This window comes from Oikopleura dioica, chromosome 2 (assembly GCF_907165135.1).
Source record: "Oikopleura dioica chromosome 2, OKI2018_I68_1.0, whole genome shotgun sequence".
NCBI classification, from domain to species: Eukaryota; Metazoa; Chordata; class Appendicularia; order Copelata; family Oikopleuridae; genus Oikopleura; species Oikopleura dioica.
The window spans coordinates 7741235-7765031 of NC_137292.1; the positions used below are offsets into that span (position 1 = coordinate 7741235).

Below are 23797 nucleotides of genomic sequence, written 5' to 3' on the forward strand. Positions count from 1 at the left end.
GTAAAAGATTAATTCAAAAATAAAATAGAAAAATAAACTCATTTTTAGCAGTAGTACAAAACAAATAATAAAAAATCTAATAAAAATGAAGAATCAATTAACTCTAACAAATAGGATGAGAGATGACGCGTTGTGAGCCGTACGCCGAGAGTAGAATTTTTCCATTACTTTCCCAGTTTACTCCAGTGAGCAAATAATCGCCTATTAATTCGCTCTTTATGACAGAGCCGGATGAAGTGAATAGAAGGATTCGCCCATCTTCGCCCGTGGAAACGCATAATTGAGGGGAAACATTTGGATCAGCTTTTGAAACTATGCTCGTAACGCCGGCTGTATGGCCATTTATTCGAAATTTGACGGTGTCTTTTTCAAGTCCGATAATCGCACCATCCATCGTTCCGATCAGAAGCGTTTGAGGCGCTACACATACTGTTGTAGCGATCGTTTCCTGGAAAGTTCGTCGAGACTGTTACAAAGTGGCTTGACTACCTGGAGTTTGAGACTGTATAAAAGCTGGTTGTTGACTTCAATATTCCAAACAGTTACCCAGCCAGTCTCATCGACAACGGCAAGAGTTTTGCCATCGCAATCCATGGCCATGATCGAGCAGTCCTTCAAGAATTTATAATTGGATAATCAGTAATAATATACTAATTACTTTTTTACTTGATGAGGAATCTAAAGTCACATCACTGGCAAAGCCCGAGCCAGTAATTTTCATAATTCTAATCCTCCCATCTTCATGTCCAAAGAAAACCCTCGAAATGTCTTCATGACTTGTTGCTGCAGTAATCGGTGTCTTTGAATTCCACGTCGCAAAGTGGCAGTAGGACTTGTGACCGTACAGAAACACCTGAGAAGAAGTGACGATAACGATGCGCTGCTTCGAAACTTTTCCGATTTTCAACGGGTTTTCCGTAAAGTTGATCTTTATTTTGCCGCTTTTCTCGTCGCCAGTGACGACTGCGTTTTTCGAACAAACTAGAGGGACGATTTTGCCGTTCTTCTCGACAGTGATTAGATTGTCATTAACAAGAGAAGTGGTACCACCAAGAGAGAGGGTGCTACTCATTCTTAAGAAAATCACCTAATGGCTTCTGACTCAACCGGAATCTCACTTTTCAGCAACTGACCTGCGAAAATCCTGCAAGAAAAGAGACAAACGAAATTGGGCTCTCATAGATATCATTTATTAACAGTAATTTCCTAGAAGATGATTGAATGCGAGCTAGAAAGAGCAAAATTACATGTACCGTTGCACAGAGGCCGCACAGCCGGGCTTGCGCCCTATGCATAGGCTTACCGGACTAAATTTCGGCACATTTTTCTAGCTTAATTTGGGGGTCATGTAACATATATTTAGAAAGCCCATGTCCTGAGCTTTCATTTGGGCACAGAATAAAGGGGTCTGAGTCATGCCCCCAAGCAATTTATGGGACCGGAAGTCTCAATATAGGCACTAGAAGTCTTCAATCAAATTTTTCGATACGTTTAGGAACTCCTGAGCCTTTAGGAACGGCTGGAATAGGAAGCTCAGACTCTGAGCTTTCTGTAGAGCCCATAAAATCTAGCTGCCCTTCGGTCTAGCGGCCTCTAGTGGTCAAAGAAGGTGAGAATATGGGTATTTTTCGACAGGAACCCGAAAGGAAATTGAAAAAACCTTCCGGTTCTACCGCGGTTCAATTACTAAAGACTCATATATTGTTTATAATTGTTTTATAAATATAACAAGTAAGTTAAGAAGTCGGAAATTCGACTCGAAACCAGAAGATTCTCGACTTAAGCACTTATAAAGTCAACTTCTAGGGCCACAAGAGGGCGCTAGAGCCGAGGGCAGCTAGATTTTATGGGCTTTACAGAAAGCTAAGAGTCTGAGCTTTCTATCCCAACCGCTCCTCAAGGCTCTTGAGCTCCTAAACACATCGAAAAATCGATTGAAGAGTTCAAGTGCCTATTTTGGAACTTCCGGTCACATAATTTGCCTTGGGGGCATGACCTTGACCCCTTGATATTGTGCCCAAATGAAAGCTCAGCTTCTGGGCATTCTAAAGCTGTATCATAAGACCCCCCAACTAAGCTAGAAAAATCGACAAAAATCAGTCCGGTAAGCCTACCTATGCACAGCCACCGCAACAACCATATTTTGAAGATAGTGAGGGGAAACACAACTAATATTGGATCTAAAGAGAGCAGTATTTTTCAATTATAGACGCGGGATCAGAGACGGGGAAAGTGGCTCTTTTGCCGTCTCAAATCGGCCGCGCTAGAGGTTAGAAACATATTAACGGACAAAGGACGAACATTAATAGGCGGAACAGCTTGGTTGACGATCGGGTTTCTTTCAGTTGTCCGGTTAATCGACCTCCTCAATGGTGGGTCCGCCAGAAGCAGCGCCGGATTGGTCACCGCCAGCGGCTCCACCGGGAATCCACCTGGCATACCGCCTAAGAAGAAGTTGAATTCATTGAAAAAGATGTCGATTTTTACCTGGCATACCGCCGGGGGCGCCACCAGCACCCTGGTACATCTTGGTGATGATTGGGGTGCAGATCTTCTCGAGTTCCTTCTTCTGGTATTCGAACTCGTCCTAAAAATATTAGGAAAAGAGTCTTCCATTTTATTTTTACCTTCTCGGCAGTCTGGTTGGAGTCGAGCCACTGGATGGTCTCGCTGCACTTGTCGGAGATGGTCTTGATCTCTTCAGCGGAGATCTTGTCCTTGACCTTGTCGTCCTCGACGGTCTGCTTCATCTGGAAAGCATAGGACTCGAGTTCGTTCTATAATATACAGTTAGTATTGGAAGGCAGTCAAACGAGTTTCACCTTGGCCTGGATCTTGTCCTTCTGGGCTTCATCCTCAGCCTTGAACTTCTCGGCGTCGTTGACCATCTTCTCGATGTCCTCCTTGGAAAGTCGGCCCTTGTCGTTGGTGATGGTGATCTTGTTCTCTTTGCCAGTGGACTTGTCACAGGCAGAGACGTTGAGGATACCGTTGGCATCGATATCGAAGGTGACCTCGATCTGGGGAACACCTCGTGGAGCTGGGGGGATCTGGGTGAGATCGAACTTGCCAAGGAGGTTGTTGTCCTTGGTCATGGCTCGTTCACCTTCGAAGACCTGGATGAGGACACCGGGCTGGTTGTCGGAGTAGGTGGTGAAGGTCTGGGTCTGCTTAGTTGGGATGGTGGTGTTTCGCTTGATCAAAGCAGTCATGACGCCACCAGCGGTCTCGATACCGAGGGAGAGTGGGGCAACATCGAGGAGAAGGAGATCCTGGACTTCCTCGGATTTGTCACCGCAAAGGATGGCGGCCTGGACGGCGGCACCGTAGGCAACGGCCTCATCGGGGTTGATGGACTTGTTGAGTTCCTTTCCGTTGAAGTAGTCCTGGAGGAGCTTCTGGACCTTGGGGATTCGAGTGGAGCCACCGACGAGGACGATATCGTGGATGCCGTTCTTGTCGATTCGGGCGTCTCGGAGAGATTTCTCGACGGGGTCGAGGGTGCCTCGGAAGAGGTCGGAGCAGAGCTCTTCGAATCGGGCTCGGGTGATGGAGGTGTAAAAGTCAACACCCTCGAAGAGAGAATCGATTTCGATGGCGGCCTGGGTGGAGGAGGAAAGGGTTCGCTTCGCTCGCTCGCAGGCGGTTCGGAGACGTCGAACAGCTCGCTTGGATCCGGAGATGTCCTTCTTGTGCTTTCGCTTGAACTCCTGAAATATTTTTTAGAATAAGGGCTTCGATAATTTCGAAGCGTAAGTCAGATCGAGTTTGACAGCTCAGGGTTAAAAAGCTCTTTTGTAACTTCCAGGGAAAGTCAAGACAAATTGGGGTTAACATCCTTGCTGTCGAGGATAGCAAAATAAAAGTATATGAAGTTCACTGCCGATGATTGGCTTATGGTTTCGATATTTACCTGGGTGAAGTGGTTGACGAGTCGGTTATCGAAATCTTCACCACCCAAGTGAGTGTCACCAGCAGTGGATTTGACCTCGAAGATACCATCTTCAATGGAGAGGACGGAGACATCAAAGGTTCCACCGCCAAGATCGAAGATGAGGACGTTTCGCTCAGATCCGACCTTCTTGTCAAGACCGTAGGCGATAGCGGCAGCGGTGGGTTCGTTGATGATTCGGAGGACGTTGAGACCAGCGATGGTACCGGCATCCTTGGTGGCCTGTCGCTGAGAGTCGTTGAAGTAGGCTGGGACGGTGACGACAGCGTTGGGGACGTCCTTTCCGAGGTAGGCCTCGGCGGTGTCTCGCATCTTGGTGAGGACCATAGAGGAGATTTCTTCAGGGAAGAAAGTCTTGGTCTCGCCCTTGTATTCGACCTTAATCTTGGGCTTGGTGTTGTCGTTGATGACATCGAAGGACCAGTGCTTCATGTCGGACTGGACGACGGAATCGTCGAACTTTCGGCCAATCAATCGCTTGGCGTCGAAGACAGAGTTCGATGGGTTCATGGCGACCTGGTTCTTGGCGGCATCACCGATAAGTCGTTCGGAGTCGGTGAAGGCGACGTACGATGGGGTAGTTCGGTTACCCTAAATAGAAGATGTAAGAATGTTATAAATGAAAATATCTAACCTGATCGTTGGCGATAATTTCGACTTTTCCATGCTGGAAAATACCGACGCAAGAATAGGTTGTTCCCAAATCAATACCAACTGCGGCTCCCTTGGCGGCCATTTCGCTGTGTATTCGACTCGAAGCTCTGAAAACGTTGGAGATTAATTCCGTGTCGAGTGATTAAACCGGCGGTCAGGCAGTTGTATTTGTTCTACTTGATCATTTAACCTAAACAGATGACATTCTCGGGGCTGCCTTAGGGTCACGATGTTTGGGGTCAAATCGAAATCGAGCCGGGTTCGATTGAACTAACGGTGAGCGCATGAAGATCTCTGGGTTATAATTAAAATAAACAAGTATAAATTGAGGTGGCTCGACATGTCAAAGGCGCATTTAGCCAATATCAGGGGGAGGGGATTTCGAAAGGGGACAAACACACAAGTCAAAATGCGATAGGATTTTGGGCTCTTTGGTCTAAACTTCAGTTGAAATAACGTTATGTAAAGCCTAAAATCTTATCGCATTTGATCACAAAAAATAACAAAAGGAATTTTGAGTAAAGAAATATATCCTAGTGGCGAAATGCCCCAGCGACAAAGTGGGGAAGTCGTGTACGTGTCTGGGTGGTAGTGATCGACAACGGACAGAGCTCAGAAAAGACGGGATTAATCGACTTCTTCCATTCGGGAGGAGTCATCCTCACCGTCGTCGTTCTCGAGCTCGGGCATATCTTCCTCGGCCTAAGAAAATGATTAAGATATGTGCATATTGCATTTGATTACCTGATCGGCGGAATCATCCTCACCATCGAAGCCAAGACCGAGCTTGATCATTCGGTGGATTCGAGTAGCGTGGGTGCCGGGATCTTCAAGGGAGAAGCCGGAAGTGAGAAGGGAGGTTTCGTAAAGAAGCATGACAAGATCCTTGAGTTATTAATTGAGCGATGTATGGCTTCAACAACTGGTTTACCTTGACAGACTTGTCGTTCTTGTCGGCCTCAACCTTCTGTCGAAGCTGCTCGACGATGATGTGGTCGGGGTTGATTTCCAGGTGCTTCTTGGCGGCCATGTAACTAGAAGCGCCAACGTTAGTTGATGGATTGAAGTTTCAAGACTCACCCCATGGTGGAGGTATCCTTGAGGGCCTGGGCCTTCATGATTCGCTCCATGTTGGCGGACCAACCGTACTGCGAGGTGACGATGCAGCATGGGGAGGAGACCATTCGGTTGGAGACGACGACCTTCTCGACCTTCTTGTCAAGAATGTTCTGAAAGAAGGGAATTACTAATTGATAAGAACAAAGAACTGATTGATCGTTAGTATTTTATACTCATATACGTGAGAATGAGATAGCTTTCCTCAGATTTTCATTCGGATAACTTTGAAGGTAAAAATAGTAATCATTGTAATCTTTTTATAGCTTTCTTTCAAAAGTTATTAAAGCAATTACCTTCATGGTGTCGCTAAGAGCAGCGAACTTGGCCTTAGTCTCCTCGAACTTCTTCTTCTCCTCTTCATCCTCGGGGAGCTCAAGACCCTCCTTGGTGACGGAGACGAGGTTCTTGCCGTCGAATTCTCGGAGCTGCTGGACGCAGTACTCATCGATGGGCTCGCACATGTAGAGAACCTCGAAGCCCCGCTTTGTCACACGCTCGACAAAGGCGGAGTTCTTGACGATATCGACGGACTCGCCGGTGATGAAGTAGATGTCCTTCTGGCCATCCTTCATTCGGCTGACGTAGTCAGTGAGGTTGGTGAGCTCCTCGCCGCCATCGAAAGATGACTTCCATCGGAGGAGCTTGGCGATCTTGGTTCGGTTGTTGGAATCCTCGTGGATGCCAAGCTTGATGTTTCGACCGAACTGCTCGTAGAAGGTCTTGTAGTTGTCCTTGTCTTCGGCAAGTTCCTCGAAGAGCTCGACGCACTTCTTGACAAGATTCTTTCGGATGACCTTGAGGATCTTCGACTGCTGGAGGGTTTCTCGAGAGATGTTCAAAGGAAGATCCTCGGAGTCGACAACACCCTTGACGAAGTTGAGGTACTCGGGGATGATTTCCTCGCAGTTGTCCATGATGAAGACTCGTCGAACGTAGAGCTTGATCGAGTTCTTCTGCTTCTTGTTCTCGAAGAGATCGAAGGGAGCTCGCTTGGGCAGGAAGAGAAGGGCTCGGAACTCGAGCTGACCTTCGACGGAGAAGTGCTTGACGGCGAGGTGGTCTTCCCAGTCGTTGGTGAGGGACTTGTAGAACTCGGCGTACTCCTCGTTGGAGATGTCGTCGGGGTTTCGAGTCCAGATGGGCTTGGTCTTGTTGAGCTCTTCAAGCTCGGTGTACTTCTCTTTGGCGGTCTCCTTCTTTTCCTCCTTTTTCTCTTCGTTTTCGTCGATCTCCTCGATCTTGGGCTTGTCGGAGTCTTCGTCCTCGTCCTTAACTTCCTCGTCGGCGGCGGTCTCGACTTCTCGCTCCTTCTCGACGTGGAGTTTGATGGGGTAGCCGATGAACTGGGAGTGCTTCTTGACGATCTCCTTGATCTTCTTCTCCTCGCAGTATTCGGTCTGGTCTTCCTTCATGAAGAGCTCGATCTTGGTTCCTCGGCCGATGGAGGGACCGTCATCGACTCGGATGGTGAAGGAACCACCGGCGGAAGACTCCCAAATGTACTGCTCGTCCTCGTTGTTCTTGGAGGTGACGCGGACGGTATCGGCGACGAGGTAGGCGGAGTAGAAACCGACACCAAACTGACCGATCATAGAGATGTCAGCACCAGCGGAAAGAGCTTCCATGAAGGCCTTTGTACCAGACTTGGCGATGGTACCGAGGTTGTTGATCAGATCGGCCTTGGTCATACCGACACCGGAATCGAGGATGGTGAGCTTCTTGCCTGAATATATGAGTCATAAAAAGATCGATATTATCAATTGAATTACCGTCGGCATCGGGGATGAGCTCGATTTCAAGCTCCTTCTTGGAGTCGAGAGCGGAAGGGTCGGTGAGGGAGCTGTATCGGATCTTGTCCAAAGCCTGAAAGGTGCGTTAGAAAGGGTTCGAGTTGGAAATAATTTTTGAAATTTCGGATAAGTTTGGCTCATAAAGTTGAGAATGAGATAGTTTTCCTCATGTTTTTTCGGATAACTTTGAAGGTAAAAAGTAGTAATCATTGCAAAACGCGTCAAAGGATAGTAAAAGTAAAGTGGTAGTGTACTTACATCAGAAGAGTTAGAAATCAATTCTCGGAGGAAGATTTCTTTGTTGGAGTAAAAGGTGTTGATGATAAGGGACATCAACTGGGCGATCTCGGCCTGGAAGGCGAAGGTCTCGACCTCTTCATCTTGGACCTCAACTTCCACCATTTTGTCGGTCAGAGCACTTGCTTATCTCTAAAAACGAAACGTATTTAGCCTTTGCCGGAGGGGTGAAAACCCAATAAAGGATGAAAATTTGAAGAAAAAATCGAACCCCTAAATCCACCACTCGAGCGCCACCCAGTCACGGGGACGCCCGAGATACGGGAGGTACGATCGAAGTTTGGGAATTATCAGCAGGGAGGTAAGATTTGAGGTGGATAAGAAAATTCTCTAAAAATGGTTGAAAAATGCTCTCTCTCGATTTCTTCTGACTGAACAGGAAAGCGCGTTCACCGATTCAGCTCGTCGTCACGTGGGCGGAGTCGATGGGCCAATCAGTGAGCGTATTTAGCCTCCCCCGCCAATCGAGAAGCTTCGCGAACTTTCGAGAATGAGGCGGCTCCGCACTCCGAGCGGGCGCTACTACGAGCTGCGCGGCCAATCATCGTTCTCGAAGAATCGAGAAAATGGAAATTCCTCTGAGTCAAGTTGAAAATCGGCCAAAACGGCAATTAATCGTGAGAACTTGCATCATTAGAAGATTCATTTTCGATGAGAAAATACGAAATCACTTATTAGTTTCAAATAATTTGATATTAGCCCATTTTAATATGCATCATCTATTCACTTATCACTAGTTCAACCCTCTGTATAACTACTCATTGAGTCCCTTGAAAATTTCATCAATTTCATTACTTTTAGAATGGGCTCAACAGGTCCCTGCTGGAAAGCGGCCTTTGAAAAGCTTGAATTTGGCGCTCCGGACAGGTAATTTCTTAAAAATCAGTAGATCTGGCATTTCTCTAACTGATCATCAATCGCACTACCAGTGACTTTATATTGATCATTTATGTAGGACTAGAAACGTTAAGAAGGGGAAAGAACATTCTAGCATTTTCCAGTACAATTACAATTGTCGATCGAGAATCGAATCAATAGAATTACGACTACAAAGGTCCTTATTTATTACATAGGATGTTTGTAGGAAAAATACAATCATTTGGTGAATGAATATTTACTTTGAACAAATACCAATAGCGTAGTAAAACTTTGATTCAATTATTCAGCTATCTTACGATGCTGGACCACATGGGCGACCGGCTGGATCCGTCTTCCGGCCGCGAGCTCACCGAATGGGCTTTGGCGAATGAAAAATTTAACAGGAAATATTCGCAAATGCATGAAAATTTCACACCTAAGTGAGTTCGTCTATTCTTGTCGCAGTTTGTGTTTATTTTTGCATTGTTGCGAATCCTCGAAGCCAAAAGTTCGAAAAAGTAGAGTTCAACAGGGATGAATTTTCTAATTGGAGTCCTCCAGGATTGTTGGAAGCTGCGAGAATCTAATTCCGTTAACACTAACTATTAGCACTATTGATTATTCATCCTAATCGCTAAAATACTTTTTTCCAACTCGAAGGGGCAGCGTACCTCGAAAATGTCGATAAGAATCACTGGGTTGAGATCATTTCCTCGTCGATAAAACAGGCTCAAATCGATTTTCAACCCTTGAAAAGCCAGACATGAAGATGGAAGTCGATCAAGATTCAGTGGCCAGCAAGCAAGAAACTCCTTGGTACATGGGCAAAGCTGCCAATCGAGTCATTTATTATCCGCCAGCAAAGTCGGCTCCACACCCTGATGATGTGGAAATGAAGGAGCAGGAAAGTAAGAAACGAAAAAGGAAAGCAGCCAATAAGAAGGAAAATGACCCGTGTGGAAAAGGAAGAGTTTCATCGATTCATATTAGTCTTGATTTTTATTATCACAACTTGAAACTTGAGTCAGCCCGAAAACCAGCCGTCAGTGTGCCGGCGCCTTTTTTACACACTGCTGCTGATGAACTCGTTCGCCAGGCCGAAAAGCAAAACAAGCCGGTTACATCTCCTCCATCAACCGGCAGACCCGTCAAGATTCCAACCTTCAGCACGCCATACATTGGAAGTGTATTTACTAAAAACAAGAAAGAAGAAGAACATGATGGGATCAAAGGAATCGACAAGAAACTGGTGGACATAATCGAGAATGAAATTATGAACACAAAGAAGAATATGTCCTGGGATGACATCGCTGGATTGAAAACAGCCAAAGAGGCCATCAATTATGCTGTTATAGCACCGATGAAACGGCCCGATCTGTTTACGGGCATTCGATCAGCCCCCAAGGGGGTTCTTCTTTTTGGACCACCAGGTTGAGATTCATTAAATTTGCTCGATTCTTTATTGTTTTCTTAGGAACAGGGAAGACATTGATTGGAAAATGTATCGCAAGTCAAGCAGGAGCCACGTTTTTCTCGATTTCTGCTTCTTCCTTGACTTCGAAGTGGATCGGGGAGGGAGAAAAATTGGTGAAAGTCCTGTTCACCCTTGCGAGAAGAAAAGCTCCAAGTGTCGTGTTTGTCGACGAAATTGACTCAATGTTGAGCGCAAGATCAGAGCAAGAGCATGATGCTAGTCGACGAATCAAGGAAGAGATTTGCGACTTCTTAGATTTCACTTTCTTATGAAATTTATTTTCAATCTACGCAAAGACAGAATTCCTGGTCCAAATGGATGGTTGCCGAGAAGACGAAGACGGTAAAATTGTCCTCTTGATCGGCGCAACGAACCGTCCCGAGTGCTTGGACGAAGCTGCCCGCCGTCGTCTTACTCGACGTTTATACATTCCACTGCCTTGCCACGATGCTAGGCGACAAATTATCAACGATCTGCTGAAAGATCAGACGCATACGCTTACACCCCGCGATTTTGACAAGCTGGTCGAGGGAACAGAAGGGTACTCTGGTGCTGATTTGAACTCTCTCTGTCGTGAGGCCGCACTCATGCCGATGAAGGTAATTCAAAAACTTGGAATTCAATTTCAGAACTGATTTTAGGATCTTTGTTTGGAAGATCTTGACATCGGTTGCCAGGGTGCTCGATTCGTCTCGTCAAATTCGTCCGATCCGAGGACGAGACGAAACGAGAAAATTCGTCGTCAATTCGTCGTCCCGGCACCCGAAAAATCCTCGTCCAAACTCGTCCTGACGATTTTTTTTCATTTTTCGTCCGACGAAAATTTTTCGTCCGCTCGTCTCACCGAAAATTTTTTCCGGCCTCGTTTTTTTCGTCAGCTCGTCCAACCGAGATTTCTGTATTAAACTTCAGTAAAACGGGGCCCCTGAATCGCAAAAATTACATTACAATAACTTTCCGTTAATATATTGTTAAAATTTAACCTGCATGCTTCACTCATTTTGATTAGTGAAACATCCTTAATTTTCTCTTTGAAAAAATCGAATTTCTGATAAAGCGCGGTTTGTGGGAGTATCAGGGTGGAACGTTCGGACCGGGCAAGTCGGGCAAAAAACCGGGCGGCGTAGGGCTCGATTTTACGAGGTAAAAATCGGGCAAAGTCGGGCAATAGGGCAAAAATCGGCGCCAGGGAAAATAGTCGGCGCCCGGAAGAAAAAATGGCATCTTATGGGACATTAATACTCAAATTTTCTTTAAGAACGTCCGGTTTCGGTTCTCCATGAGTGCCCTTCTTCCTTCGGGATACAAAATAATCCTTCTTCTTCAATAAATTAACATATTTTTTGGTTTTGGGGTTGCCGAAATTTCCGAGCAAAAGTCGGCGCCCGGGCAAATCGGGCGGGCAAATAATCGGGCGGCCATCGGGCGGCGCCGACAAAAAAAATTAATCGGGCGGGCAATCGGGCGGTCAAATTCAATCTTTTTGCCCGAACGTTCCACCCTGGGGAGTATAGAGGTGAAAATAACTTTATTTTGAACTATTAGATCGACCGACCACCCGACTAATTTCATTTTTGAAATAGCTGGCCACTGTTTCGTATCCAAACAAGACCGACCGATAGCCCGACCTGGTCGGAATGGTCAGTGCCGACCCTTGGTTGCACAAGCTGGACAAGTTTTTTTTCGGTTTTCGGCAGGACGAACTAGACGAGTTTTTTTCGGTTTTCGGTTGGACGAGCTTGACGAATTTTTTTTCGTCCTCGTTTTCGTCCGTTTTTCGTCCGTCCGGGGAAGATTTTTCGTCCTCGTCCGTCATTCGTCCGGGAAAATTAAAAATTTTGGACGAATCGAGCACCCTGTCGGTTGCATGCCTGCCATCAAATTGAGTCATTTTCAATCCGCACTTGCCTTCGTTCGACCTTCGGTGGAAGCATCAGAAATCGTCCGTTACGAAGAATTTCTGAAGAAATTCGGAAGCTAGACTTCTCACACAATCACTTATACGCACTGCCTTTTACTTTAATAAAGTATTAAAGAGAACTTGATATATTTGATTTATTAGACTAATCTGAGGCGCAGTTGGCAGAAATTGTGGCCCCTCTTGCCACTTTTTTTATGACAGGAGTCGAAAAACCGACTAGATGGTCAGCTCCATGATTGAGTTGACGATGTCGTTGTCGTTCTTTCGGAGGGCGGCGACGGCTTTCGCTCGGGAGCAACCAGCTTGGGCTACGACGAGCTCAATGTCCTTTTCTTCGATTCCGGAGGTGTCGACGTCTTCGCTTTCCTCCTCTTCCTCAGCGATGGTCTGAGGGGCAGCAGCCTTGGCAGCCTAAATTTAGATTTAAAAATATTCTTAGTGGGTCAAAATTAAATTCAAAAATACATTCCTGAGCCTGCTGGGCGGATTCAGCCATCTTCTGAGCGGCCATTTCTCGTGCTCGCTGCTTGGTGTCCTCAACTCGGGCTTCTCCAAGAACAACCCAGCTGTCACCTCGTCGGAAAACTTCTGGGGCGGGAACAACGAAGAGAAGGGATTTGTCCTTTCGGAGAACAACTCGGTTGATTCCTTCAACCTGTTGGAGGCCGAGTTTCTAGGACATCAAATGATGAGCGTTGCTGAAGATTTCGACTTACCTGGAGGGCTTTCTTGACCTTTCGCTCAGCGCGGGACGATTTGCTCTCGCCCTCTGGAGCAGCCTCAGCCTGGAAAGCTGGAGCAGCCTGGACGGGCTCCTATGAAATGAAAATAAAGCAAAGCCATTATTTTGCAATAATAACCTCAACAGTCTCGACTTCGATGTCTTCTACAACAGGGTCTTCTGGCTCAGGCTCGTTGGGCTGGCACTCGGAGGTGGGTCGGGAGCGGACGGCATCAGCGTAGGTAACAGTACCCTTTGGGGTGAGGGGAATAGCAGCTTCAGTGGTCTCGGCTTCCTCAGCTCCTTCGTCAGAGTCGGCGTTGATGAAATCAAAGGGATCAACTGCGCCAGAGGTATCAACGTTTTCTGATTCATCGTCCGAATACTCGACGGAGATCATCTGCCAAAAAAGACGTTTTTAATATTTAAAGAATTTCGACGAAAGTAAAGTGACAAAATTTGCAAAATTTAACCATTAGTACAATTAAGCAATCTCAGTGGATGGCTCCGTTAGGGTTATCCATGCAGATACGATTGGATACCTGTTTTCCTTCAGAAGGCTCAACAATGTGTTATTAAATTTAAAATAATTATGTCACATGAGTTAAGTGGTCTGAAGATAAAAGAGCCTGTCCTTCAGCCATTGTAAAAGTCTACCGAACCAAGTTTTCTCTAAAAGAAACTCTTTTAAAAGTTGGAAATAAAAATTTCCAGCGACACAAAAATCAAGGGATCGAAGCCAGAGCTTACCACTTTGCACAAAAGTATCAAAGCGACAAAAAATGCTCTTCAACAGTGCTAGCGCTTCATTCAAAATAACTTCCTTTCAATAAAACAACTAACAACGTCTTTCATAAACTGCATGAAAAGGGAACCAAGCATTATCTTTTTCATGTCATTTTTCATGTTTGCTGAAGTTTATTACACAGTCGATATAAAAGATAGTTTCATAGTATTACTCCAATTTTTTCTGTTTTTCCTTGTAAGGCAGAATAAAATCTAAGAGTCGAATAATTATAGTGAAGGGTGCTTACTTCTACTATCTCTATACTATCTCTGCAGTTGCATATAAAAAGATAACAAAAAGGGTTACAGTAAAAAGGGTACTTTATTCTTAATCTTATCTCAGTGGGACACTCAGTCCGAATGCCTATTTCAGGCGGTTACGCTTCTTTATATACTCGCCGCAGGTGCGTGCTCGCTAGGGGCGACGGTGAGCCGGAAGCGCTGCGCTTCTAGAATTCTCCAGAACTTTGCCCTGCAACTTGTATTGCATAATAGTAGTAGCACCGTTACACTCTCCCCTGCCCGCAAAAGAAGTTTCAGCCCGGCCGCTTGGAGTCGCACTGTTGTGGCCGCAAGGCGCTCGAAATCAAAAAAAAATATGTTCGGCGCGTGACTGAAGCGCCAAGTTATAGCATGATTCAAAATGGTTCCGGTTATCTGATTCAGTGCGGGAGGAGAGAACTTTGTGAACCAAGAAATTTGTTTCTTTCTTTTTAATCAAACAGGTTGTTGGTTTACTGGTTTTGTTTCATCTCACATTCGTATTGCGTCTCGAAAACAATGAGGGTAAAAAATTTAAGTTTTTGTTTTTGAAGGATGGCTTGTGAAGGCGTTATGATCTCAAAAACAAATTGTTGACGAATCGCATTCCAAGTCTCGTCGAAATTTTCCTCAATTTAACTTATCGCAAAATAGTGTTATTCTCAACTTGTCATATAAACCCTTCCCCACCAATATCTCGTGAAGAATTTCGGTATCGAATGACAAACTGTACCTCATCAGATCGATTTCTGCTTTATTCTTACGACTGGTGTTGGCAGGGTAAACTTACAGCGAAAACAATCTTCATCATTTTCCTGTTCTTGTTGATCTTCTTTTGTAGTTCTCCTTTAACAACAAATATGACTAGGCATTCTATTGAGACCCTTCCCCTTGGGAGGAGTACCTTTACAAAAAAGACCACTGTTGTCGGTACGAGGTTACTTCTTTCGGACACTCGGTGGGTTTCTCTCACTCTCGTTTGCTTCCGACTCGTTCTTACATCCTAGACTTTGTTTTGACTTTGTAACGACCACCTCTCATTCTCACTGTCGACAGATTTCAGTCTCGTCATCGTTGGGGAGGCCATTTGAAGTGTCCTTGATCGCAAATGAGCCGTCGATTGACATCTAGGTTCTGTTAATTAACCGCAGCGTTTATTATCGCTTGCCATATCATTGTTCTAAAACAACTTTCTTCGGATCTGTACAATATACTTACTTGAAAGAACCTTCGGAATGACTTCTACTGGACGTATCCGTTTCATGCAAAACAAAAAAGAATACAGATCATATTAAGTAGCCGAAGCCATTCTATTCGTTCGGATGGCAAAAAATTTATCTCTCGTTGTGTTCGTTAAACATGTGAAAAAAAATTGACTTTGATTGATAAACCTAGGATAATCTTTGTCATTTTTGTCACCTGGCTCGGTTTACTCTTGGTGGCTGTGAATCCAATTTCCAACTCGTTGGACTGACTCACCACCCAGTATGCTAGTTCAAAATCGTTATGATTCTTTAATTAAGATTGTCAGATCCGGTTACCTTTATTTTGATAGCAGCTCTCTGTATATTGTCTTCTCTCTCATCAAGGTTATCTCAAATGATGAAAACGACTGTCGGCATTCTAAACATTTCATCGCTTTAAATTTTGGAACAAAAAAATCAGTTTATTCGTCGTCTTTGATTTTTCGGTTTAAGGCAAAGCGATTTCAATTGTTTCGTATGCCGTTGTTTTTGGAATTCAGTTTGCATTATTTTTTTCTTATGTTCGTCTTTGCTCGGTGAAGTACTTTTCTGTACCGTTTTCCTTTAAAAGGTTTTGACTTTAAATATCGCTTACAATGCTTACTCAATTAACTTTTGATGATTTTTCAAAAAGGTCATCTGTTTCTTCGTCGGTTCTTTCCTCAGTGATGGTTCTTTTCCAAAATTCGAAGAAGTTATTGACTCTTTGTTCTTCCGCTTCTAAACAAAATTCATCTTCAAGCTGACTGATTTGACTCGTATTACCAATTTTGGGTCGATTCGGTCGAGAAGAGTCCGCTGTCTCTTCATTATCTTTCATTATTCCTGCTGGTTCTGAGTTCTCTTCTGAAGTAAGGCCTTTGCGTTTTATTTTTGTAGTTGAATACTTTCTGTCCATATTTTCGAAAGCAGCCTCGATCGAACGAAGGCTGAGATTCATGCATTCCTTCCAGTCAAGTTTTTTAAGTCTTCTTGATGAATTGAATGCTTCAACAATGCGTTGATCTCGTCGAGCGTTCAAGGGAAGCCAGCAAAAGATTTCCTGACGAACGAACTCTCCCTCTTTTAGGTTCTGGGATGCGATTTGAAGAATAAGCAGCGCGGCGTAAAAAATTCTCGTTAGATCTTCGTTTTCGGGAGTTTTTTCCAACACGATTGATGTTACATTCAGGAGGATTGTTTTTCTTATCGAAGTATCGTTTCTTTTAATCAGATCTCTTATGGTCCAGATTGAATCTGGATTCATATAAATAAGGTTATTCAGTTGAGAATGGGTATCGATGATCTTATCAATATCACTTTTCGGTGGATACCACGAAATATCAATTTTACCTTGATTCTTCAAACTGTCGCTCATGGCTAGTAATAGTATTGAGACTCGCTGGTTCTTATCGTTCCGAGTCATTCTTAATAAATTAAGATCTTATTCTCTAATTTAAAATTGTTTGCTTCTTATCGAATCAAATTCGTTAAATAATCGTTGTTGATTTTCATGTTATTTTCTTCCGGTGTTTACTCTTCTTCGCCGTTATTCTCCTCGTCTAAATTAGTTTACACGTTGACAAATGTTGAATTTTATTACCGCTTGACTCGCTTCCTAACGCTTCATTATCAAAGGTTCTTATTTCGAAAATTCCGGGTTCATCTGTTTCTGTTCTCAGTTTCTGAGCAAAAATGCATGCGTCCATTAAATCTTGTACAGTTAGGGTTAGGTTCTCCAATTTTTTCTCACACGACCTCTTTATTTCCACCTTCGTGGCATCGCTTGCCACTGCCATAATACGATGATACATTATTGTCGCATCTCCTGAACTAACATTATCATTGTTGGCAAGTTTTATCATAAGGTTAAGTCTTGAAAGAAAGGCAATCAAGGATTCGCCAGGCCGTTTAATTGTTTTATGGATTTTTCGGCTGAGGTCTGAACGGGACACTCCTAAGAAGGTCATCAATGAGTATGTAAATCTTGTGAAGCTCGTTCGCTCTGTCTCTGGTATCAGCTGGTCGATATAGGAAAATTTGCCAGGCAATGTCGTAAGGAGCAGCGAACAAAGTTGTGATTCATCTACTCCTTGGGCTCGTGCCGCTTTGAAGCATATCGCGCATGAGCTTAAATGGTCCAAGAAGGAGCTTTCACTCGGGTTCCATTGAGATAGCCCGAAAGAAGACGCTTTAAGACCGACGGGCATTTTTGAATTGTCTACTTTCTCCTTTACTATTCTAGGTTCTTTTTGAGTCTCGGGTTCCTTTATTTGTTTCTCCAGATTCTGAAATGCTTTCTTTACTGCCTCATCCCCTTGTTTGTTCCTGATTGCGCGCTCCATTTCGGCCAATGCTTGTTCAATTTGCCTTTCGGTATTCATTTTATGTGATCTCAGTCTTAAAACAAACTTCTGGTTAGAAAGTAAGATAGCAACAACCGATCTATCCCTCGTTCTTCATTTGTTTTTGCGTTGGCCGGTTGGTGACGTCTTCACGACGAATTTGACGTCGCGAACTGATGATCAGCAAAATTTTGGCAACAAAAACTTAAATTAAGATTTATTGCCACTTATCCCCTTTTTTGTAAAAAAAAACTCGTGATCAAGCGGAAGCTTTATTGGCTTCGCGCGTGTGTGTGAGCTGTGTGATGGACAAACATGATCTTTACTGATGGGGAGTATGGTACTCGTGATCAGAGGAAAGACCGAGATATCCGATTAGTGTGCTTTGACACTCGTGCGGTCAATCAAGATCCGATCTTTGATGTAAAGAGAATTTCTTTTACTTATAGGAGACTTATATTAACCAATTATATAGCCTTATCACCCTGATTGTAACGCCGAAGCCTAGTTCAGAAGCTAATCAATGTATAACTTATTATAAGCATAATTAGTGGATTTCCGGTTTGACTTTTGGCACTTACAAGCTTGATAGAAATTACGCATCGGGGAGTCTGACCTTTTCAGGACTTTCGATCTCCCACTACCCGTCAAGTGCTTGCATGGCTCGAGTCAAAACGAGGGTAATTAAGCATAATTAGGGGACTTTCGATTTGATTACGGCACGCATAGCCCGGCGGCATTACAACAGGTATCCCTGCGACCGCTCAGGTCTTACAATGGCCTCATGTCAAATCAGAGGGTAATTAAACATAATTAGGGGTTTCCGATTTGATTCCGGCACGCATAGCCCGGCGGCATTACAACAGGTATCCCTGCGACCGCTCAGGTCTTACAATGGCCTCATGTCAAATCAGAGGGTAATTAAACATAATTAGGGGGTTCCGATTTGATTCCGGCACGCATAGCCCGGCGGCATTACAACAGGTATCCCTGCGACCGCTCAGGTCTTACAATGGCCTCATGTCAAATCAGAGGGTAATTAAACATAATTAGGGGTTTCCGATTTGATTCCGGCACGCATAGCCCGGCGGCATTACAACAGGTATCCCTGCGACCGCTCAGGTCTTACAATGGCCTCATGTCAAATCAGGGGGTAATTAAGCTCCTAAACGGGTTACATCAATATAAGGTCAAAAACTGTCACCTGTTCAGGTGTGAGCCACTAAACTTGGGGCCAGAATTCTGGGTGCAAGATATGGCAATGACTCAGGGCTGAAATTAATAGTAAGGCCTTTAGGAGTGAGTTATATACTGTCTTATTTGTTTACTTAAATTCCTATTTACTTTTTTGTTTTCTCCCATTTTACATACCTGTTAGATCGTCTCGGCTCGGGTTCGTTTAATTCTTCTGACACCATTGAAGGGTGCTTACTTCTACTATCTCTATACTATCTCTGCAGTTGCATATAAAAAGATAACAAAAAGGGTTACAGTAAAAAGGGTACTTTATTCTTAATCTTATCTCAGTGGGACACTCAGTCCGAATGCCTATTTCAGGCGGTTACGCTTCTTTATATACTCGCCGCAGGTGCGTGCTCGCTAGGGGCGACGGTGAGCCGGAAGCGCTGCGCTTCTAGAATTCTCCAGAACTTTGCCCTGCAACTTGTATTGCATAATAGTAGTAGCACCGTTACAATAGAGATCGTGTTTTCTCAACCTTACCTTGATGAAATACGCGAGCAAGCACTAGAATATTCAACGTAGAAATAATTCCAAGCGAAGTCATCAGAGCATACCACTTCGCATCCCTGCTGTAATTAGGCCGGGCGAGCATCCTTTCGATTAAATGTTTCCCAACTGAGTAACGAAAAGGAATATTTGTCACTAAATTCAGCAGTTTCACAACGGGGAAAAACGCATTCTCAGTATTTCCGGAATATTTCATCAATAAGCGTGTGTGAACGAAGACGGAATTGACCTCCATTAACAATGAAGTCAGGACGAGACCTAAGTTTTTGAAAATAAACTGCTGAGATGAAACAAGCGCACCTTGATACTTCGTGTCCTTCAGGCACGTGAGCAAAACAAGATCACAAACAGAGTGGTGTAAGACAAAAAATCCAGTGAGAAGCTTGTTGAATGGCCTTTCGACTAGGACCTTGTAGGAGTCGTAAACGTAGAAAGCGGCGGAGTATTCAAGTAACGCTTCTCCTAAGGAGTTTATCTTCGATTCCATCACGCTTGGCTTGAAAATATATTGAGTTACTGGTTTATGGAAAGAAGTTAAAAACCGTTGGAGAAAGATAGATGGCAATGGGAGAACCAACTGCAAGAATAGATGCATTTGCGAGGGCGGCAATTTCATGCTTCCATTTTGCAGTATTCTGAAGAGTTGCTTAAACTGTATTTACGGAAGCTATAAATTTACATGGTGCTCCTTGACATATTCAGGAATCGGGATTTTCTAAAAAGTAAGACAAATTTATCAAAAACGATGACAGCAGCTGGCCACTTAATCGCGTGGATTACGTCCTCTAAGATTTCTAAAATCATTTTTTTTCTAAAAAGATGAGTAACTCACTAGCAGGAAATATGTTTTTTGTGCGTGAACGCGTAACAAACTTTTGATTTATTTTGCATCCACTTATGCAAAAGTGCCGATGGATGAATTTATATCAGCGACGGGCCCATACTCATGAAAACATTGAGCCAAGAGCTCACTTGCGCCGTTCGGACTAAGCCGATGAACCGAGAGTCTCAACCAGGGGCGATAAGGTTTCACCCGGTTGTATCATTTTTGAAGATATTCAGAGGCAAAACATTCCATTGCTTATAAACCTGACAGTTTTCCCATTTTCATAGAAAAGAAAAAATGACGAGTAGAGAACAACTAATAGGATCAAACTCAAAAAGAAGAACACCTCAAATTGCACTGTTTATTATCACATTGGTTCTCTTTTCCTTTGCAGTCAATACTTTGCGAACATATAAAGCGCCGATTAAAAAGGTACAGGAACGGATCATTCATCATCCATTTTCTTGATTACAAAAAGTAAATGAAAATATCCTCAAAAGCGACCGAAACCAATTCCACACAAATCATCTTCCTTTCAACGAGAACAAACCAAGACTCACAGCGAAACACCCTCAAAGCCAAGCCCTCAAGTCGATCCAAACAGAGCCTATCCGCAACCGATGACGATGGAAGTAAAAGATCCATTCTGGGAAGTGTTTCCGAACATAACCGAAGGACAAGATTGTGCTGCTGATTTCAGATGGTTTCGCCCGGAAGAAGGGAGGAAAAGGACTGCGATTTCAAGCTTTCCTGGTTCGGGGAACACCTGGGCAAGACATTTGCTTCATATGGCCAGTGGATATTGGACGGGGAACAGAAGAGGATCGAACAAGTTGGAAGCAGCCGGTTGGAAAGCAGAAAAAATGATTGCAAGGACAGAACAACTATCGCCCAAAAGACACACAGGCTTCATAACAATCAAGGTAAAGCGAATTATATTGAAATTATCTAAGTCTCTTTAGCATGCGAGTTTGAACAAGGAATAATCTTGGTCAGAAATCCCTTCGATGCTATTCTAGCCGCGTACAATCATCACAAAGCCGGAAAAACCGGGGAACCGCCGATGACAGTTTACAAAGGGCCCGACTGGCCAGAATTTGTCGACCACTGGGCTTACCGTTGGGAAGAATTTCACCTTCAGTGGCTTGCGTAAGAGATAAAAAAAGAAATTGAAAATGACTAGATGGATTTCAGTTTTGACGGACCGGTGGAGTGGACATGCTTCCAAACATTGATAAAGGACCCGGTAGAGACAGCTGGAAAATGGCTGGACTTCTTGGAGATGGACCATCGCCGCTTAGGTAAATCCTCTTTCAAAAACTGTCACGACAGTATCTTCTCCTTTCAGGCTGCATCCACGCGGACCCAACAGGGCAATTCCAGCGAAAGAAGACGCAAGACTACTCGCATTTGTACACACCGAAGATGGCAAAATACGTCCACCAGAAAATAAAGACGATCTCTGATGGCTTCAAACAAAAGGGAATCGAAGATTGTACTCAATATTTCAAATACGATAAATGCTGTTGAACTAAAACTCTTATTTATCAATAATTATGTTCTCTGCTCGAGTTGATATCGAATAAACTGCTAATCAAGTTAATTTCCAACCATATTCTCTACCTACCGGTTCGTAATTAGTGCAGGTTAGGGTTAGGCTTAAAATCGAGTCAAAATTAAAGCTAAAAAATGAAGCGCAGATGCGTGGGCGAATGAGCGCGGCGCGCTGAATTCCTCCGAGTCGGAGATTCCAACGAAATGGAGAGTAAAATCTAAAAAAATCTAGAATGGAGAGATAATAACGAAAATAGAAGCAAAGGAAAAATTATGAGAGAAGAATCATGATGACACCTGTGGATGATCGTAGGCGCAGGTCGTCTGCGTCTTCAGTTCAGGTTTAATTCTAGAAATTATCGTTAAATAAGGAATTTTTCTTTCTATAAATAATTTGGAAGGGATAATAAAAACCATAATTATGGGGAGGCAAAAGGGAATTATGACGCGTAAACATTTTTTTAGTCTACGATCAGCTATTCGGATAAAGAACGGCGTTGGGGAGTGTTAGACGCTCGAGTTTGTCTACCAGCCGTCCTCAATGATCCTCGAAAATCATCCCGTTACGCAAACGAGCCTGTTCCAGAGATCCCGGCTTCCACACTTCGCGAAGTGCGCATTTCCGACTTCGATGGCTACCTCCGAAAATTGAAAAACCGCAATCAAGAAAGTCAAGTCCGTCAAGTGGATCGAGAGTCTTCGAATCAGTCATTTCAAAATCGCCAAAGTCAAAGCTCGTCCAAGATTCCGTCGCGTTTTTATCAAAACGACTTTGATACAAAAAAGGAGATTCAATTTTCGTTATCGTCGGGGAAAGAAACTAAATTGGAGAACATATCCGTTCACGATGCACAATTGAAGCACTGGTTGGACTTGACTGAAGTTGAACTGTCAAGAAGATTGAGTTCCCGAGCAGCTTCGTTTTTAGCCGCCGTCAGTGCTCAGGATACACTCAAGGAACTACTGGAAAATGCACAGGTAACATCAGAATTTACGGTGAAAAAGTCCAGTAGCCGCTTGCCGCTTCAAGCAAATGAGAATGAAATAGGCTTTGCGCGGCTTTTAATTATTAACCTATTGAGAAAACTTTCAGAAAAATGCGAAAAACCTCCGAAAAGAAGTGAAAATCATTGGCGAAACTGTCTCCGGTACCTTCGCGGCCATCCACCGAAACAACAAAATCGCGCGCCTGAAAGAAACGACTCGTTTGCTCAAAGTGATCCAAACAGTTCAACAGAGCCCAGCGACCATTCGTCTCCTCATTTCTACTTATGACTTTTCTGCTGCTAAAGAATACATTGAAACTATACGTGAGGTGCTACACAACGAGTTGCAGGGTATTGCCGGCCTAAAGAATCTCCATGGCGAGCTTGATAATGCGGAGAAGCAATTGAATGGGATTCTTGTTGAAGAAGCAAGCAACATTTTTGATGTAAATATAATTATAAACAGATCGATCTCGAGCAAATTTTCTATTAAAAACAACCTTAGATCCTCCTAACTCAAGAAGATATCGACGGAGAAAGAGCGAAGAGCATTCAAGAAGCGATAGTTTGTGCTGGAAGGTTAGCTGATACGACTCAAGCGATCCATGACGTGGTTGAAAAACGCGCGGACACGCTACTTTCCCGATTTAAAGATCTCGAAGGGGTCGAAAGAATCGAAAAAGATGTGGAAAGCTTGACGAAACTGCTGCATTTGGTCAAGAGAGGCGTTTTTGTCGACGAATTTGAAGTTCTATGCAAATCTTCTGTCGAAGTCGTTCAGCACCGTCTTTTGAGAATTTTACAGGAGAAGCATTTTACACAAGAAAAAGGTACGCAAAGAATGTAGAGAACTGAGAACTTTAATTGATAGATTTTCTCCGAATTCTGCCGATTCTTTACGAGTTTACAAACACCTGCTTGCGCGAGTTCAAGACTCAAGGGCCCCTGGTGATGCAGCTCAAGGCGGAAACGAACAAGTATCTCAACAAATTCCACGAGGAAAGGCGGCAGCGTTTGGCTCTTCTGCTGGATTCAGAAGAGTGGCGCCCCGCTGAAGTTCCCAAAGAGCTACAAGAAGCTATCGATGATGTACTGGCGCAAGGTCAGGGGCAGAGACAGGACGGTGATGTACCTGTCAAACCGAAACGACCAGGTATAACAATACCATCAAAGAGGAAAACTTCAATATTTTTGTAGTTATTTCATCGGCAGCTGACATTTCCGGCGAAAAATTCGTTGTTATTGGTTGCTCACTTCTCATGATCAAAATGATCAAGGTAC

The 23797-nt window shown here is 43.9% G+C and overlaps 6 protein-coding genes, 1 non-coding gene and 1 pseudogene across 8 annotated transcripts in view; 3 read left to right on the forward strand and 5 right to left on the reverse strand.

The window, feature by feature from the left end:
• The window catches only part of LOC145696940 (vacuolar protein sorting-associated protein 54-like), an 83665-nt gene that overhangs the window by 58838 nt on the left and 1030 nt on the right, over nt 1-23797 (forward strand). The window contains exons 2-7 of the mRNA XM_081774062.1: nt 21763-21871; nt 21996-22508; nt 22624-22962; nt 23022-23346; nt 23388-23669; nt 23714-23793. Coding sequence (XP_081630188.1) covers nt 21818-21871; nt 21996-22508; nt 22624-22962; nt 23022-23346; nt 23388-23669; nt 23714-23793 — 1593 coding nt within the window. The 5' untranslated portion in view covers nt 21763-21817. The remainder of the gene's footprint in view (nt 1-21762; nt 21872-21995; nt 22509-22623; nt 22963-23021; nt 23347-23387; nt 23670-23713; nt 23794-23797) is intronic.
• On the reverse strand, nt 21-1072 carry LOC145698828 (uncharacterized). Its single transcript, XM_081776050.1, has 3 exons — nt 659-1072; nt 490-612; nt 21-448 (listed from the first exon to the last, which is right to left on the reverse strand). Exons 1-3 carry the CDS (start codon nt 1070-1072, stop codon nt 104-106), a joined length of 882 nt encoding a protein of 293 aa, XP_081632176.1. The 3' UTR covers nt 21-103.
• Nucleotides 2217-5143, reverse strand: LOC145696946 (heat shock cognate 71 kDa protein-like). Its single transcript, XM_081774066.1, is given in 7 exon segments — nt 2217-2427; nt 2430-2444; nt 2488-2587; nt 2628-2777; nt 2823-3710; nt 3914-4543; nt 4587-5143. Coding segments are annotated over 7 exon segments (1959 nt in total). The 5' UTR covers nt 4689-5143; the 3' UTR covers nt 2217-2353.
• On the reverse strand, nt 2572-7944 carry LOC145696942 (heat shock protein HSP 90-alpha-like). Its single transcript, XM_081774064.1, has 8 exons — nt 7774-7944; nt 7495-7588; nt 6019-7448; nt 5687-5835; nt 5538-5640; nt 5351-5491; nt 5207-5308; nt 2572-2581 (listed from the first exon to the last, which is right to left on the reverse strand). The coding sequence occupies exons 1-7, from the start codon at nt 7915-7917 to the stop codon at nt 5234-5236; spliced, it is 2136 nt and encodes a 711-aa protein (XP_081630190.1). The 5' UTR covers nt 7918-7944; the 3' UTR covers nt 2572-2581; nt 5207-5233.
• On the reverse strand, nt 3772-3845 carry LOC145700877 (small nucleolar RNA SNORD36). Its single transcript, XR_014134245.1, has one exon. It is a non-coding gene; the product is annotated as a small nucleolar RNA SNORD36 (small nucleolar RNA).
• Nucleotides 9440-12146, forward strand: LOC145698050 (fidgetin-like protein 1). The gene is made up of 4 exons (XM_081775256.1): nt 9440-10100; nt 10145-10371; nt 10435-10743; nt 10786-12146. Exons 1-4 carry the CDS (start codon nt 9440-9442, stop codon nt 11047-11049), a joined length of 1461 nt encoding a protein of 486 aa, XP_081631382.1. The 3' UTR covers nt 11050-12146.
• Nucleotides 12186-13213, reverse strand: LOC145697000 (nascent polypeptide-associated complex subunit alpha pseudogene; annotated as a pseudogene). Its single transcript, XR_014133837.1, has 3 exons — nt 12926-13213; nt 12782-12880; nt 12186-12738 (listed from the first exon to the last, which is right to left on the reverse strand). The product of XR_014133837.1 is annotated as a nascent polypeptide-associated complex subunit alpha pseudogene (transcript).
• On the forward strand, nt 20481-21568 carry LOC145698979 (sialate:O-sulfotransferase 1-like). Its single transcript, XM_081776222.1, has 4 exons — nt 20481-20899; nt 20939-21125; nt 21171-21277; nt 21325-21568. Exons 1-4 carry the CDS (start codon nt 20677-20679, stop codon nt 21504-21506), a joined length of 699 nt encoding a protein of 232 aa, XP_081632348.1. The 5' UTR covers nt 20481-20676; the 3' UTR covers nt 21507-21568.